Genomic DNA, 15,155 nt, shown 5'->3' with positions numbered 1-15,155 from the left:
CGGGCATCTGGTCAGGATGCCACCCGAACGCCTCCCAAAGGAGGTGTTTAGGGCACGTCCAACCGGTAGGAGGCCACGGGTAAGACCCAGGACACGTTGGGAAGACTATGTCTCCTGGCTGGCCTGGGAACGCCTCAGGATCCCCCGGGAAGAGCTAGACGAAGTGGCTGGGGAAAGATAAGTCTGGGCTTTCCTGCTTAGGCTGCTACCCCTGCGACCCGACCTCGGTTAAGCGGAAGAAGATGGATGGATGGATGGATGGATTCTCGTTTAGTGTTGGTTCACAGTGTTTCGCGTATTTGTAACAGTCTTAAAGTTGTTTATACGGCCACCCTCAGTGTGACCTGTATGGCTGTTGACCAAGCTTGCGTTGCATTAGCTTGTGTGTGTGTGTGTAAAAGCCACAAATATCATGTGACTAGGCCGGCACGCTGTTTCTACGTAGGAAAAGCGGACGTGACGAAAGGTTTTAGAGGATGCTTGAGGCAGTGCCTTTAAGGCACGCCCCCAGTATTATTGTCCAGGTGGGAATCGGGAGAAATTTGGGAGAATGGTTGCCCCCTGGTGATTTTCGGGAGGGGCACTGGAATTTGTGAGTCTCCTTGGAAAATCGGGGGTGAGGGTTAGCAAGTATGAGTATTAGCGGTGAATGCGGTGTTACAGCTACACCGGCGCTGTATAATACCGGCGGGCCAGCTCTAATGTTAATTTGATATTGCCTCAAGGGCCAAATGAAAATACACGACGGGCCAGAGTTTGACACCCATGACTTAGACCATTCCTGTTTCTCTTTTTGGTTGACTGAAAATCATTCCTTCCCTGTCAACTATTAGACCATTCCTCTGTTTCTCTTTTTGGTTGACTGAAAATCGCTCCTTCCCTGTCAACTACTCCTGCGGTTCTCATATTCTTCCCATCTGAGAACTACACTAGGCTCTTTCAGCTAGTCTGAGTTAAAGGTGGGTAGTTGTTGAACTGTTCGGAGACCAGCAAACACGGATAAGTCTTGGACGCTGTTACCTACTCTACTTTAGTTCCGAGTAACTAAGTTTTGCTTGATTACTTTGTCTTTGTAGCATCAAAGTGTAGAGGCTGCATCATATGGTGCGTCTATTTCAGGCCCAGACCCTCCCCTTATGTTCAGACTAGAGATGTCGATGCTATCGGCAGGTAAATGCTTTAAAATGTAATATCGGAAATTATCGGTATCCGTTAAAAAAAAAAAAATTAATTACTTTTTTTAAAAACGCCGCTGTACGGAGCGTTAAGTACAGAGCAGTTCGGTCTCCCAGTCAGTAGCCCCTCCCCTCTCCCACACACAACACAGGAATTGACGACTGCAGCATGAGAGGTTTACTGGAGACGCTTGATGACCTCATCAAACCGCCGCGAGCGCAGCGTAACAACAGCAATAGTGTGTTGTTGCCGGTGCTGTAGCCGTGGCTAACAAGCCAGCTCGCTCGGTGACTGACTAACGACACCATGTCTATGGTTTGGGTTTATTTTAAAGTGTCTCAGACGGATATAATACTGGCAATTTGCAATGACTGCAAAAAGTTGGTTATGCAAGACGTCTTCCTTTAATACGAGCAATTTGATCTCCCACCTCTTCAAGAATCATAAGGAGATACACGATGAATACAAGCGGAAGATGGATGAAAAGCAAACAGCGAAAAAAAACGTAGTATCACACAGTTGTCGCTTAAAGATTCCGCCGAGAAAAAAACTAAATTACAACAAAAAACACCCCAGGGCGAAAGCCCACGTTGTGGTCAGGGACAATACAGGCAAAAACTACGGTGGAAATGGTGTGGCTAGTCTGCAGCTTGCAGTGAACGGAGGTGCCCTGTCTCAACGCAGCATTTCAGAAGCTCTGGCTGACTGCTAGGCCACTTCAAGCACTCACCACCAGCTTGCAGCACATTTGGGTTACTCATACAAATACATTAGAGCAGGGCAGATTGAGCCCAGTTTATAATTTCCTGTTATACAGTATACCAGGCAGCCTTGCACTAAAGGAAGACTATGTTATTGTTTACTTTATGACTCTAGTATACTCTGGACTGAAGCTGTGTGCCTTCATTGTTTTTGTAGCCGTTGTTTTGAGGCATGTTTAAAGGGGAACATTATCACAATTTCAAAAGGGTTAAAAACAATAAAAATGAGTTCCCAGTGGCTTGTTGTATTTTTATAATTTTTTTTCAAAATGTTACCGGTCTCGGAATATCCCTAAATAAAGCTTTAAAGTGCCTTATTTTCGCTATCTTCGAAACCACTATCCAATTCCCTGTGACGTCATACAGTGCTGCCAATGTAAACAAACAATGGGAATACCACAGCAAGATATAGCGACATTAGCTCGGATTCAAACTCGGATTTCAGCGACTTAAGCGATTCAACAGATTACACATGTATTGAAACAGATGGTTGGAGTATGAAAATATTGAAGAAGAAATTGAAGCTATGAGCGAATAGCTATTGACGCTATTCATAGCCATAGCATGGCCGAATAGCTGCGTTAGCATCGCCGGTAAAATGTGCGGACCAAACGATCCGGACTTTCGCATCTTTTGACACTGGAGCAACTTAAATCCGTCGATTGGTAAGTGTTTTTTTCACATTAAATGTGAGTGGAAGGAAACGTAATATAGTTGCAAATGCATCTACAGGTTGTCCATACATCTCTGTTCCATGTCTGCTTTAGCACCGCCGGTAAATAGCATGTTAGCATTGATTAGCGTAGCATGTTAGCATCGATTAGCTGGTAGTCAACATCAACAAAACTCACCTTTGTGATTTTGTTGACTTTATGGTTGCAAATGCATTTGCAGGTTATCCATACATCTCTGTGCCATGTCTGTCATCGCCGATAAAATGTGGAGACACTCCAGCACATTCAATGGGGGTCTGGCGGCAGATTTCTTGCCACTTTCACATCTTCGGGCCAGTGGTGCAACTTGAATCCCTCCCTGTTAGTGTTGTTACACCCTCCGACAACACACCGTCGAGGCATGATGTCTCCAAGGTTCCAAAAAATAGTCCAAAAAAACGGAAAATAACAGAGCTGAGACCCGGTGTTTGTAATGTGTAGAAAATGAAAATGGCGGCTGTATTACCTCGGTGACGTCACGTTCTGACATCATCGCCAAAAGAGCGATAAACAGAAAGGCGTTTAATTCGCCAAAATTCACCCATTTAGAGTTCGGAAATCAGTTAAAAAAATACATGGTCTTTTTTCTGCACCATCAAGGTACATATTGACGCTTACATAGGTCTGGTGATAATGTTCCCCTTTAAAACAAATAAAAAATAAAGCACTTTGTGAAAGTCCAAGTATAGTATTTCCCATAGTTGTAGTGAGTATCAGGAGTGCATATCCCAAATTCCAAGCTGCTGTTTTGAGGCATGTTCAAAAAAATAATGCACTTTGTGACTTCAATAATAAATATGGCAGTGCCATGTTGGCATTTTTTTCCATAACTTGAGTTGATTTATTTTGGAAAACTTTGTTACATTGTTTAATGCATCACAACAAAATTAGGCGTAATAATGTGTTAATTCCACAACTGTATATATCGGTATCGGTTGATATCGGAATCGGTAATTAAGAGTTGGACAATATCGGATATCGGCAAACAAGCCATTATTGGCCATCTCTAGTTGAGACAAACAGTTAATCCCCGCCCAGCTGACATCAAACTATAACTTCTCGGTGTATTGGCATGTATGCAGTACAGTGGTGGTCAAAAATTTACATACAGTTCTAAAGAACATCATGTCATGGCTGTATTGAGTTTCCAGTCATCTCTACAATTGTTATTTTTTTGTGATAGAGTGATTGGAGCACATACTTGTTGGTCACAAAAAAGTTTGGTTTTTTTATGAATTTTTTATGGCTCTACTGAAAATGTGATCAAAAGTATACATAAAGCAATGTTAATATTTGCTTACATGTCCCTTGGCAAGTTTCACTGCAATAAGACGCTTTTGGTAGCCATCCACAAGCTTCTGGTTGAATTTTTGACCACTTCTTTTTGACTTGTTTCTTCAGCATTGTCCCCACGTTAAGTCAGGACTTTGGGAAGGCCATTTTAAAAACCTCAATTCTAACCTGATCTAGCCATACCTTTACCGCTTTTGACATGTGTTTGGGGTCATTTTCCTGTTGGAACACCCAACTGCGCCCAAGACCTAACCTCCGGGCAGAGGATTTTTAGTTTGTCCTGGTAAATTTGGAGGTAATCCTCCTTTTTCATTGTCCCATTTACTCTGTGACGATCTGTCACTTCATTTATGTTTGTTTTTTTTGTCGTTGTATTTACTTCCTATCAGTGCTCTTATTTTGGTTTCCACTTCCTGCTTGTTTTCGCTGAGCACTGTTTGTTCACTCACCTGCTGTTAATTGGCAGCTGGTCCACACCTGCGGCCAATCAACATGTATCCTGTTTATGCTATGTCTCGACCACTCCTCAGTGCTCCACGATCACTACCGTATTTTCTTGAATTGCCGCCGGGTATATAGTATGAGCCTGCTTAGAATTACTGCCGGTCAAACTCGTTTCGCAAAATATTATTTTTATTAGCGCATGTCTAGAATTTCCACCGGGTCAAACTCGTCACGTCCCGAGTGACACTTCCCCTGTCATCATTTTCAAAATGGAGGAGGCTGATTTCAACAATTTGAAATCGCATAAAGGGAAGAAGATTAAGAGCTATTCAGTAGGATTTAAGGTCCAAGCTATTGAATATGCTAAAAAGAACAATAAGCAGCTATTTTTTATTAATATACCGTAGCTGCGTGTGTCAAATATGAGTCATTAAATGACTCCCGCCTCCTGGTGGTAGAGGGCGCTAGTGATCCTTCTTGCGAATACTCGGCTGCAGAAGAAGTGACAACCAGCAGCAAGAGTGAGCAGTGATTGTTAATTGTTTCCTCTCGCTTGCACGTTTAACATGGAGGATTACATATCTAAAATAAAAGTTTTCTAAACTGGACTTTCAATCGAAGCAGGAGGTAAAAAAGTAATATCTCCATCGAGACAGAGAGACTTTTAAAACTGAAGAAAGATAAGGAAGACTTCTATAAACAAGTTATCGATGCTTTTGATCAGAAGGAGCTACGCATGGACTTCATTTATAAGTAAAGGTAGGACCATAATAACGTTTTTTTTTAATTAAATGTGCTTTTCATGATGGTATCCTTACATCACACTCAAATTTATGTGCAAAGGCCTAAATTTACCGCATGCCTTTGGTAAACACCGAAGTGAGAAAAGGTTTTAAATTAATTAGCGCCCCGGCGGCAATTCAAGGAAATACGGTATGTTTGGAACGTTAGTATGCAAGACTGCTTCTTTTTCTGTTGTATGAGAGTAAAACTAATCTTACCCTCTCTTTAATCTCCTGGTTCCTTCATCTTGGGGTCACAAAAACGGCAGCCATGCGAGTTCCTAACATAATTTTTGTAAAGCAGCAGTTCCATTGGCTGCAAAACAGGCCTCGAGCATAATACTATCACCACCATGCTTGACAGTAGGGATGGTGTTCCTGGTATTAAAGGCCTCACTTTGTCTCCTCGCAACATATTGCTGGGTATTTCATCTAACATCACGTGGACAAAGATAAGACGTTTTGTAAGAAAGGTTCTGTGGTCAGATGAAACAAACACGATTTGTTGAAATAATTGGAAACTTATTAATGGAACTTTCCTCCTACTGGAGGAACGTTCATTTTCAGAACCAAACTTCATGAGTGTTTCTTTTTTGTGACCAACAAGTATGTGTTCTAATCAGTCTATCAAAAAAAATAAGAGTTGCAGAAATTATTGGAAACTCAAGACAGCCATGATATTATGTTCTTTACAAGTTTATGTCAACTTTTTGACCACAACTGTTGATGATAAAACGGGTGAGTTGGTGCTGGCTGAATCTCAACAAGTGGAACTTTCAGCGTCCTACCATTTTCATTCTAAGCGCTGATCTCTGTCAGCCTTCTCCGATAGTCCTCTCCCGAGCATAATGGATCGCCTCCATCCTCCAGAGGTCAGATCTGTCTTGTTTGTTCTGTAAATGCACTTACTCTGCAGCCTGCGTACCAAGCAGACATTTTGGAGGAAACCGGGAAGAAGATGGACTCGGGACCTCGCAACACTGCCCCGTGGGATGAGAGTTATGTGGTAAATAACCTCAGCTTAAATTCCTCTTCTGGCTGTGCGAAAGGACTCACAATCTCAGGTTGGAGGGCTGGCGGCTGAACCTGAGTCACTAAGAAATGGAGGTCTTGGACGTGACTTTTGACTCATCCCAGGGGCCTCTTTAGGGAAGCTCTAAGGAAGCTGAAGGAGGTCAGCGTACACCGGAAGCAAAAGAGCTTAGCAGCAGACAGAAGGAACGAAGGGGGACAGGCAGCTGGTCAGCAGGGTAACCAATTGCCTGAGCCAGCTGTGGTAAATTATACCGTGTGCATTTTTCTTTCATGATTGTGAACTAGCATGTATTTGGGATGTCCATCACAGCTCATCCAGAGAGCGATGGCTCCCCCTTCCCCCCAGGACATTGGAGTACTTAAATCAGGGGTCGGGAACCTTTTTGGCTGAGAGAGCCAAGAAGCCATATATTTTAATAATTTTAAGTCTCACCTTAAAACTCATCTGTATACTCTAGCCTTTAAATAGACCTCCTTTTTACACCAGTTGATCTGCCGCTTCTTTTCTTTTTTCTCCTATGTCCCCCCCTCCCTTGTGGAGGGGGGCCGGTCCGATGACCATGGATGAAGTACTGGCTGTCCAGAGTCGAGACCCAGGATGGACCGCTCGTCGGGACCCAGGATGGACCGCTCGCCTGTGTATCGGTTGAGGACGTCTCTACGCTGCTGATCCGCCTCCGCTTGAGATGGTTTCCTGTGGACGGGACTCTCGCTGCTGTCCTGGATCCGCTTGAACTGAACTCTCGCGGCTGTGTTTGATCCACTATGGATTGAACTTTCACAGTATCATGTTAGACCCGCTCGACATCCATTGCTTTCGGTCCCCTAGAGGGGGGTGGGGGGAGTTGCCCACTTCTGAGGTCCTCTCCAAGGTTTCTCATAGTCAGCATTGTCACTGGCGTCCCACTGGATGTGAATTCTCCCTGCCCACTGGGTGTGAGTTTTCCTTGCCCTTTTGTGGGTTCTTCCGAGGATGTTGTAGTCGTAATGATTTGTGCAGTCCTTTGAGACATTTGTGATTTGGGGCTATATAAATAAACATTGATTGATTGATTGATTGATTTTAAAATGTATTTCCGTGAGAGCCATATCATATTTTTTTTAACACTGACTGAACACAACTAAACGCGTGCATTTTTAAGTAAGACCAACATTTCTAGAGTATAAAGGTCTCTTATTCTTAAAGAACATTGTTATTCTGAATTTAGCTGTGGAGGAGGCGTGGCCTGCGGGCCTGCAGCGAAATCAGCGACAGGTGCGTTTATGGCCCACCTGGGCCTTGTTATCCAATCACCTGTCGCTATGTTATAAGCAGCAGCCAGAAGGAGAGACGGGGTTGCCTGGAGTGCGAGCGAGAATGAAAGAGAAAAAGACAACTGCTGGAAAGCAACTGAGAGACTTATTGAAAAATAAAACAATATTGTAACCCTGAAACAGGCTCTCTTGGTGGTCTTAAAAACCCCCAGGAGGGCAAGCCCCACACTAACCAATAATAAATAAATAACTTCTCACCATTTACGCAACTTTTTGAACAGGTGTGGTAGAAAACAGATGGATGGATTAAAAATGCACGAGAATGTTTTCATATTTTGAACATTATTTTTAACACGGTAATTACAAGTGGAATTATTCAAGCAATGTCAGTTCAGATTTACTTGAGAGCTGGATGCAGTCATCAAAAGAGCCACATCTGGCTCGCGAGTCATAGGTTCCCTACCGCTGACTTAAATGATAGCAGCAGTTGGATTTTAGGAGGAAGTGTAAACACATTAAACACATTGGGCAGGAGCCCCCACAGGTAGGAGTAGAGGCCATGGGTTACTGAGAAGAGGAATAAGGTCAGGAAATAGATTGACAGGCCAAACAAAAAAACTGGGCTTTGTCCAAACTGGCTAGCCCCAAAGCTAGAACTTCAAAGAATAAGTGTCTTGGTGTACAAACTATTTAAGGACATCAGAAGAGCAATCAGGCCCATAATATTTCTCCTGAAAGCTGCAGTTATAGTCTGAGGATTAATTTGAACCTTTCGATATACAATTTCAGCATGCTGACATTAAGATGGGTGCCCGGATTAGAACTACGGTAAATGGGTTATACCTGTATAGTGCTTTTCTACCTTTTTTTTGACAGTATTTCCAGATTCACCCATTCACACACTGATGGCGGGAGCTGCCATGCAAACCGCTAACCAGGACCCATCAGGAGCAAGGGTGAAGTGTCTTGCTCAAGGACACAACGGACGTGACTAGGATGGTAGAAGGTGGGGATTGAACCAGCAACCCGCCACGCTGTCCCCACTGTCGACCCCTCAATCACGTACTTCCACATTGCGGTTTGGATTGGATGAAACTTTAATGTCACCACAGTGATTGCGCTAAAAATGTACCTTTTTCAGTACAAACCCGTCCAAGAACAGACAGAACCGATCGGGTCGCCTCTAAAAAAATGTAGGAAAAATGTTTAACTTGGTGGGGGGAAGAGGAGTCCCAAACTAAATTACTCAAGAGGGGCTTAGTTAGAGACCAGGAAAAAGTTGTTTAGCACAGCCAAAGGAAGTTGCTTCTGTTATAGATGAAAATACTTTTTCTTGTACATAGAAAAGAATAGATATGTTTGCACAGACGTGGTTTAAGATGTCAGAGAATCCATGACAGTGAAAAATCACCTGTGGGATCTTGAGTTCATCAAACGCTGTGCAAAGACCCGAGTGGAACCAGCAAAGAGAACAGAATATTGGGATCCAAACATACATTCCCTGTCTTATGAAGGAAGTCATTCTGTCAGATACTGGAGGACAATAATGTCTCTCATACGATACTTCCGTGTTTGATAGGGAAATGTGTCATTTAGATAATTCCTGGCCTGAGAGCGTCAGGAATAAATGTTGTGCGTCTAGTAGGGTTGTACGGTATGCCGGTACTAGTATAGTATTGCGGTCTTAATTAATCAAAAACGGTACTATACTCTGAAAAGAACCGGTTCGCCATTTATTTATTTATTTTACGGGCATGACGACGTGTCGTCGTCACGTCATGACTGTTGGTTTTACGAGCAGAGGAGCATGGTCGGCAGCGCACGGTCACCAAGTACTTACAGGCAGAAGCAGTGTGTAGACAGAAAAGGGAGAACGGACGCATTTTGATCTAAAAAGTAAAGATAAAGGTGAGGTTATAAAACTGAAACACCCTCAGGTGCTGTACGACATGGTTAGCTAGCTAGCGGCTAACGTCAAGCCGCAGTCTGCAGTGTTTTAGCTACTTCTAAATGACTAATCCTCGCCTCCGTGGCGACAAATAAAATACGTTTCTTACAAGTACTATTCTCACTGCAGGACGAGGAATAGCTAAACATGCTTCACTACACGCCGTAGCTCACCGGCGTCACAATGTAAACAAACAAATGCCATGGGTAGATATAAGCCTGATATCCACTGTAATGATACCAAGTAAAAAAAGTGCATCTAGTCGATACTACTATGATCACGGCGATATTTTTTATCATCACAAAATATTTTTTATAAAAAAAAAAAAATCATATGAAGTGAAGGGAATTATATTTACATGGCGCTTTTCTCTAGGGACTCAAAGCGATTTTACATAGTGAAACCCATTATCTAAGTTACATTTAAACCAGTGTTGGTGGGAACTGGGAGCAGGTGGGTAAAGTGGCTTGCCCAAGGACACAACGGCAGTGACTAGGATGGTGGAAGCGGGGATCGAACCTGGTGCACTCAAGTTGCTGGCACGGCTGCTCTACCAACCGAGCTATACCGCCCCAATTATTTCCTGTAACTACTTGGTATTGGATCGATACTGAAGATGTCCGATAATATCGGACTGTCGATATTATCGGCCGACAAATGCGTCAAAATGTGATATCGTAAATTATCGGTATCGGCTTCAAAAAGTAAAATGTATGACTTTTTAAAACATCGCTGTACGAAGTAGTACATGGACGTAGGGAGAAGTACAGAGGGCCCATAAACCTTAAAGGCACTGCCTTTGCGTGCCGGCCCAATCACATAAATTCTACGGCTTTTCACACACACTCAAGTGAATGCAAGGCATACTTGGTCAACAGCCATACAGGTCATATTGAGGGTGGCCGTATAAACAACTTTAACACTGTTACAAATATGCGCCACACTGTGAACCCACACCAGACAAGAATGACAAACACATTTCGGGAGTATATCCGCACCGTAACACAACAGAGCAAATACCCGGAATCCATTGCAGCCCTAACTCTTCCGGGATCCTACAATATACACCGCCCACCTCAACCTCCTGATGCTCTATCAGGGAGAGCATGCACCGAATTCCAAGCTGCTGTTTTGAGGCATGTTCAAAAAAATAATGCACTTTGTGACTTCAATAATAAATATGGCAGTGCCATGTTGGCATTTTTTTTTCCATAACTTGAGTTGATTTCTTTTGGAAAACTTTGTTACATTGTTTAATGCATCCAGCGGGGCATCGCAACAAAATTAGGCATAATAATGTGTTCATTCCACCACTGTATATATCGGTATCGGTTGATATTGGAATCGGTAGTTAAGAGTTGGAGAATATCGGAATATCGTTAAACAAGCCATTATCGAACATCGCTAATAGGAACCTCTGTATAGAAGACATCTAAAGAGACAGACAAGAATGACAAAAGTGGTTAGTACCTTGGTGACTGGCTGGGCAAAGTACTTGGCACTCCAGTCACAAAGACCTGTCTGGAGGGTGGCGCTGATGTAGTTTCTGTGCCCACAAGGCTCGTCTCCGTCCTCAGCAGCCTGATTCAGCAAAGATGAACAACATTTTGTTTTTGTTGCTAAAAAAAAATGTCACACTCCTTGATGTACAGCAACTACAAACCCCGTTTCCATATGAGTTGGGAAATTGTGTTAAATGTAAATATAAACAGAATAGAATGATTTGCAAATCCTTTTCAACCCATAATCAGTTGAATATGCTACAAAGACGACATATTTGATGTTCAAACTGATAAACATTTTTTTTTTTTGCAAATAATCATTAACTTTAGAATTTGCTGCCAGCAACACATGACAAAGAAGTTGGGAAAAGTGGCAATAAATACTGATAAGGTTGTGGAATGCTCATCAAACACTTATTTGTAACATCCCACAGGTGTGCAGGCTAATTGGGAACAGGTGGGTGCCATGATTGGGTATAAAAACAGCTTCCCAAAAAATGCTCAGTCTTTCACAAGAAAGGATGGGGCGAGGTACACCCCTTTGTCCACAACTGCGTGAGCAAATAGTCAAACAGTTTAAGAACAACGTTTCTCAAAGTGCAATTGCAAGAAATTTAGGGATTTCAACATCTACGCTCCATAATATCATCAAAAGGTTCAGAGAATCTGGAGGAATCACTCCACGTAAGCGGCATGGCCGGAAACCAACATTGAATGACCATGATATTCGATCCCTCAGATGGCACCGTATCAAAAACTGACATCAATCTCTAAAGGATATCACCACATGGGCTTAGGAACACTTCAGAAAACCACTCTGACTAAATACAGTTGGTCGCTACATCTGTAAGTGCAAGTTGAAGCTCTACTATGCAAAGCGAAAGCCATTTATCAACAACATCCAGAAACGCTGCCGGCGTCTCTGGGCCCGAGATCATCTAAGATGGACTGATGCAAAGTGGAAAAGTGTGCTGTGGTCTGACTAGTCCATATTTCAAATTTTTGGGGAAATACTCGACATCGTGTCATCCGGACGAAAGGGGAAGCATACCATCCAGACTGTTATCGACGCAAAGTTCAAAAGCCAGCATCTGTGATGGTATGGGGGTGCATTAGTGCCCGAGGCATGGGTAACTTACACATCTGTGAAGGCACCATTAATGCTGAAAGGTACACACAGGTTGTGGTGAAGAAGGAGCTGAGCCGGAAGGCAAAGCTCTCAATTTACCGGTCGATCTACGTTCACATCCTCACCTATGGTCATGAGCTTTGGGGTCATGACCGAAAGGATAAGATCACGGGTACAAGCGGCCGAAATGAGTTTCCTCCGCCGTGTGGCGGGGCTCTCCCTTAGAGATAGGGTGAGAAGCTCTGCCATCCGGGAGGAACTCAAAGTAAAGCCGCTGCTCCTCCACATCGAGAGGAGCCAGATGAGGTGGTTCGGGCATCTGGTCAGGATGCCACCCGAACGCCTCCCTAGGGATGTGTTTAGGGCACGTCCAACCGGTAGAAGGCCACGGGGAAGACCCAGGACACGTTGGGAAGACCATGTCTCCCGGCTGGCCTGGGAACGCCTCGGGATCCCCCGGGAAGAGCTAGACGAAGTGGCTGGGGAAAGGGAAGTCTGGGTTTCCCTCCTTAGGCTGTTGCCCCCACGACCCGACCTCGGATAAGCGGAAGAAGATGGGATGGATGGTACACACAGGTTTTGGAAAAACATGCTGCCATACAAGCGCCGTTTTTTACATGGACGCCCCTGCTTATTTCAGCAAGACAATGCCAAGCCACATTCAGCACGTGTTACGACAGCGTGGCTTCGTAAAAAAAGAGTGATGTTACTTTCCCGGCCCGCCTGCAGTCCAGACCTGTCTCCTATCGAAAATGTGTGGCGCATTATGAAGCGTAAAATACGACAGCGGAGACCCCGGACTGTTGAACGACTGAAGCTCTACATAAAACAAGAATGGGAAATAATTCCACTTTCAAAGCTTCAACAATTAGTTTCCTCGGTTCCCAAACGTTTATTGAGTGTTGTTAAAAGAAAAGGTGATGTAACACAGTGGTGAACATGCCCTTTCCCAACTACTTTGGCACATGTTGCAGCCATGAAATTCAAAGTTCATTATAATTTTCCAAAAAATTACGTTTATGAGTTCGAACATCAAATATCTTGTCTTTGTAGTGCATTCAACTGAATATGGGTTGAAAAGGATTTGCAAATCATTGTATTCCGTTTATATTTACATCTAACACAATTTCCCAACTCATATGGAAACGGGGTTTGTAAAAAACATTTCCAGGCTTTGGTTACCTGTTCTGGTCCCTTGTCAAACATCTTGCGAGTGCGGGGGAATTGGTGGGAGTGGGGTGCCTGTCCTCCAATTGTGGGCGTGTAAGGGGGGCGGGTGGCCGGTTGGTCTCTTGTGGGAGGTTTGGGCACTTCGTTGGTCAGACTTGAGCTGCTGGTGCTGGGCATGGGAGGAGATCCACTATTGGGAGACATGAAAAGAACAAAATTAAACTTAGCACAGTGCAGACCTCAGACAATCAATCCATTTATTTATATAGCCCTTAATCACAAGTGTCTCAAAGGGCTGCACAAGCCACGACGACCTCCTCGGCTCACATCCAAAATCCCAGCAAGAAAAAACTAAACTTTAAGGGATACAATGAGAAACCTTGGAGGGGACAAATCCTGGCAAAGAGCTGTTAAAAATTAATTCTTGATTTGAAGTCATTTGTACTCTTATCCTTGAGAGATGTTGCAGTCATTTTCTTGTATTTATTGGCAGTAATGAAAGCTTTCACACATAGGCAAATATTCCGTCCAACAATCCAAAAAAAAACTAAGTAATTTTATGTATGTTATCACAAAAGTTTGCGTTTTCGGAAACTTCCGGCAAGCAGACAGAGGCTGTCTTTGTTGTAACAAGCCAAAGGTTTGTAAAATTGCCATTGTGTACGATGGAAGGACACGGGAGTGTTTATTCTATTGTGATCCAAGCTTGATCCAGGACCAGCCCAAGCCCGAGGCATTTTTTTTTCTTTTGTGGCTCTTTACATACCCCCCATTCCTTTAGAAACAGCTGTTTTGTAAGTGAAGTGAAGTGTTTTATATTTATATAGCGCTTTTCTCTAGTGACTCAAAGCGCTTTACATAGTGAAACCCAATATCTAAGTTATATTTAAACCAGTGTGGGTGGCACTGGGAGCAGGTGGGTAAAGTGTCTTGCCCAAGGACACAACGGCAGTGACTAGGATGGCGGAAGCGGGAATCGAACCTGCAACCCTCAAGTTGCTGTCACAGCCACTCTACCAACCGAGCTATACCGCCCCACAAACAGGGAATATCCAAATAAAAAGAGTAGACATGAAGCTTATTTCGTTAGAGCGCGGTGGAAGACTGTACATAGAGTACAGTCCACGCGTCACTCCTCAAATTGAGCAAAATTGAATTCTGTCTCTGTTTATTCCCAGGCTTCTTGTCTGTTTTAATATATGTCATCGATGTTTAAACCTGATAATAACTATTGTCAAACAATACATTTTTTAAATCAGGTGAATCATATTTCTGCTGTTTGGTTAATTGCAGTAAATTGCTTGCATGATTTGAATACACTTTAAAAAAAACACCCCGATATTTTGAGATGAAGCAATTTTGTCAGGATGTTATTGGAAAAAAATATTTCCAAAATTGTGTACACTACTGAATCGGGGTCTTATGGCCGCTTATGTGGACACTTATACTGCCATCTGGTGGTGTCAGAAGAGTGTAACATACAATGGAATTTGGAAAAAAAAAAAAAAGTGTAAAAATAAGAATTAGCGTGTCACTAAACATGAAGTACACGTTTGTGTACTTATGGACTAAGTACATCATATCAAAAGATTATTTTCAGTTTGTATTCTAATTAGGATCCAATAAGCCCAACTAGCAAAGAGGAATAAAAAAAGGTGTAAACAAGCAGCTTGGGGCTTAAGAGGTTAAGGTAAAGGAGCATTTGACGACTGAATAAATTGCTTGATTAATCTGTGTTTTGATATGATTAATGCAAATCATATTTTATGAGTATTGCATAAGTGAATGCATTTCATTTGACAGCCCAAATGAAGACCGACTTAAACAAGCTCCAGCGTAAAAACAATACAGAAGCATTTCATTTTATAGCAATATTAGCACTGAAAACCTGAAGCTAAAATAGAGGTCACTCTGACAGAATATGACCACATTTTCCTGTTTGGAGCTT

General features: G+C 43.0%; 1 protein-coding gene across 4 annotated transcripts in view; it reads right to left on the bottom strand.

Annotated features, from left to right (window-relative positions):
* Positions 1-15,155, bottom strand: part of rptor (regulatory associated protein of MTOR, complex 1) — a 480,971-nt gene that overhangs the window by 111,616 nt on the left and 354,200 nt on the right. For all 4 annotated transcript variants that reach the window (XM_061880673.1, XM_061880675.1, XM_061880674.1 and 1 more), the window contains exons 24-25: positions 13,220-13,397; positions 10,877-10,987 (exon numbers count right to left, since the gene is read on the bottom strand). In XM_061880673.1, coding sequence (XP_061736657.1) covers positions 10,877-10,987; positions 13,220-13,397 — 289 coding nt within the window. The remainder of the gene's footprint in view (positions 1-10,876; positions 10,988-13,219; positions 13,398-15,155) is intronic.

The sequence above is a fragment of the Nerophis ophidion genome, linkage group LG20, assembly GCF_033978795.1.
Source record: "Nerophis ophidion isolate RoL-2023_Sa linkage group LG20, RoL_Noph_v1.0, whole genome shotgun sequence".
Classification (NCBI taxonomy): domain Eukaryota; kingdom Metazoa; phylum Chordata; class Actinopteri; order Syngnathiformes; family Syngnathidae; genus Nerophis; species Nerophis ophidion.
Note: the sequence above shows the minus strand (reverse complement) of the source record. Positions and strands in the feature narration are given on the sequence as shown.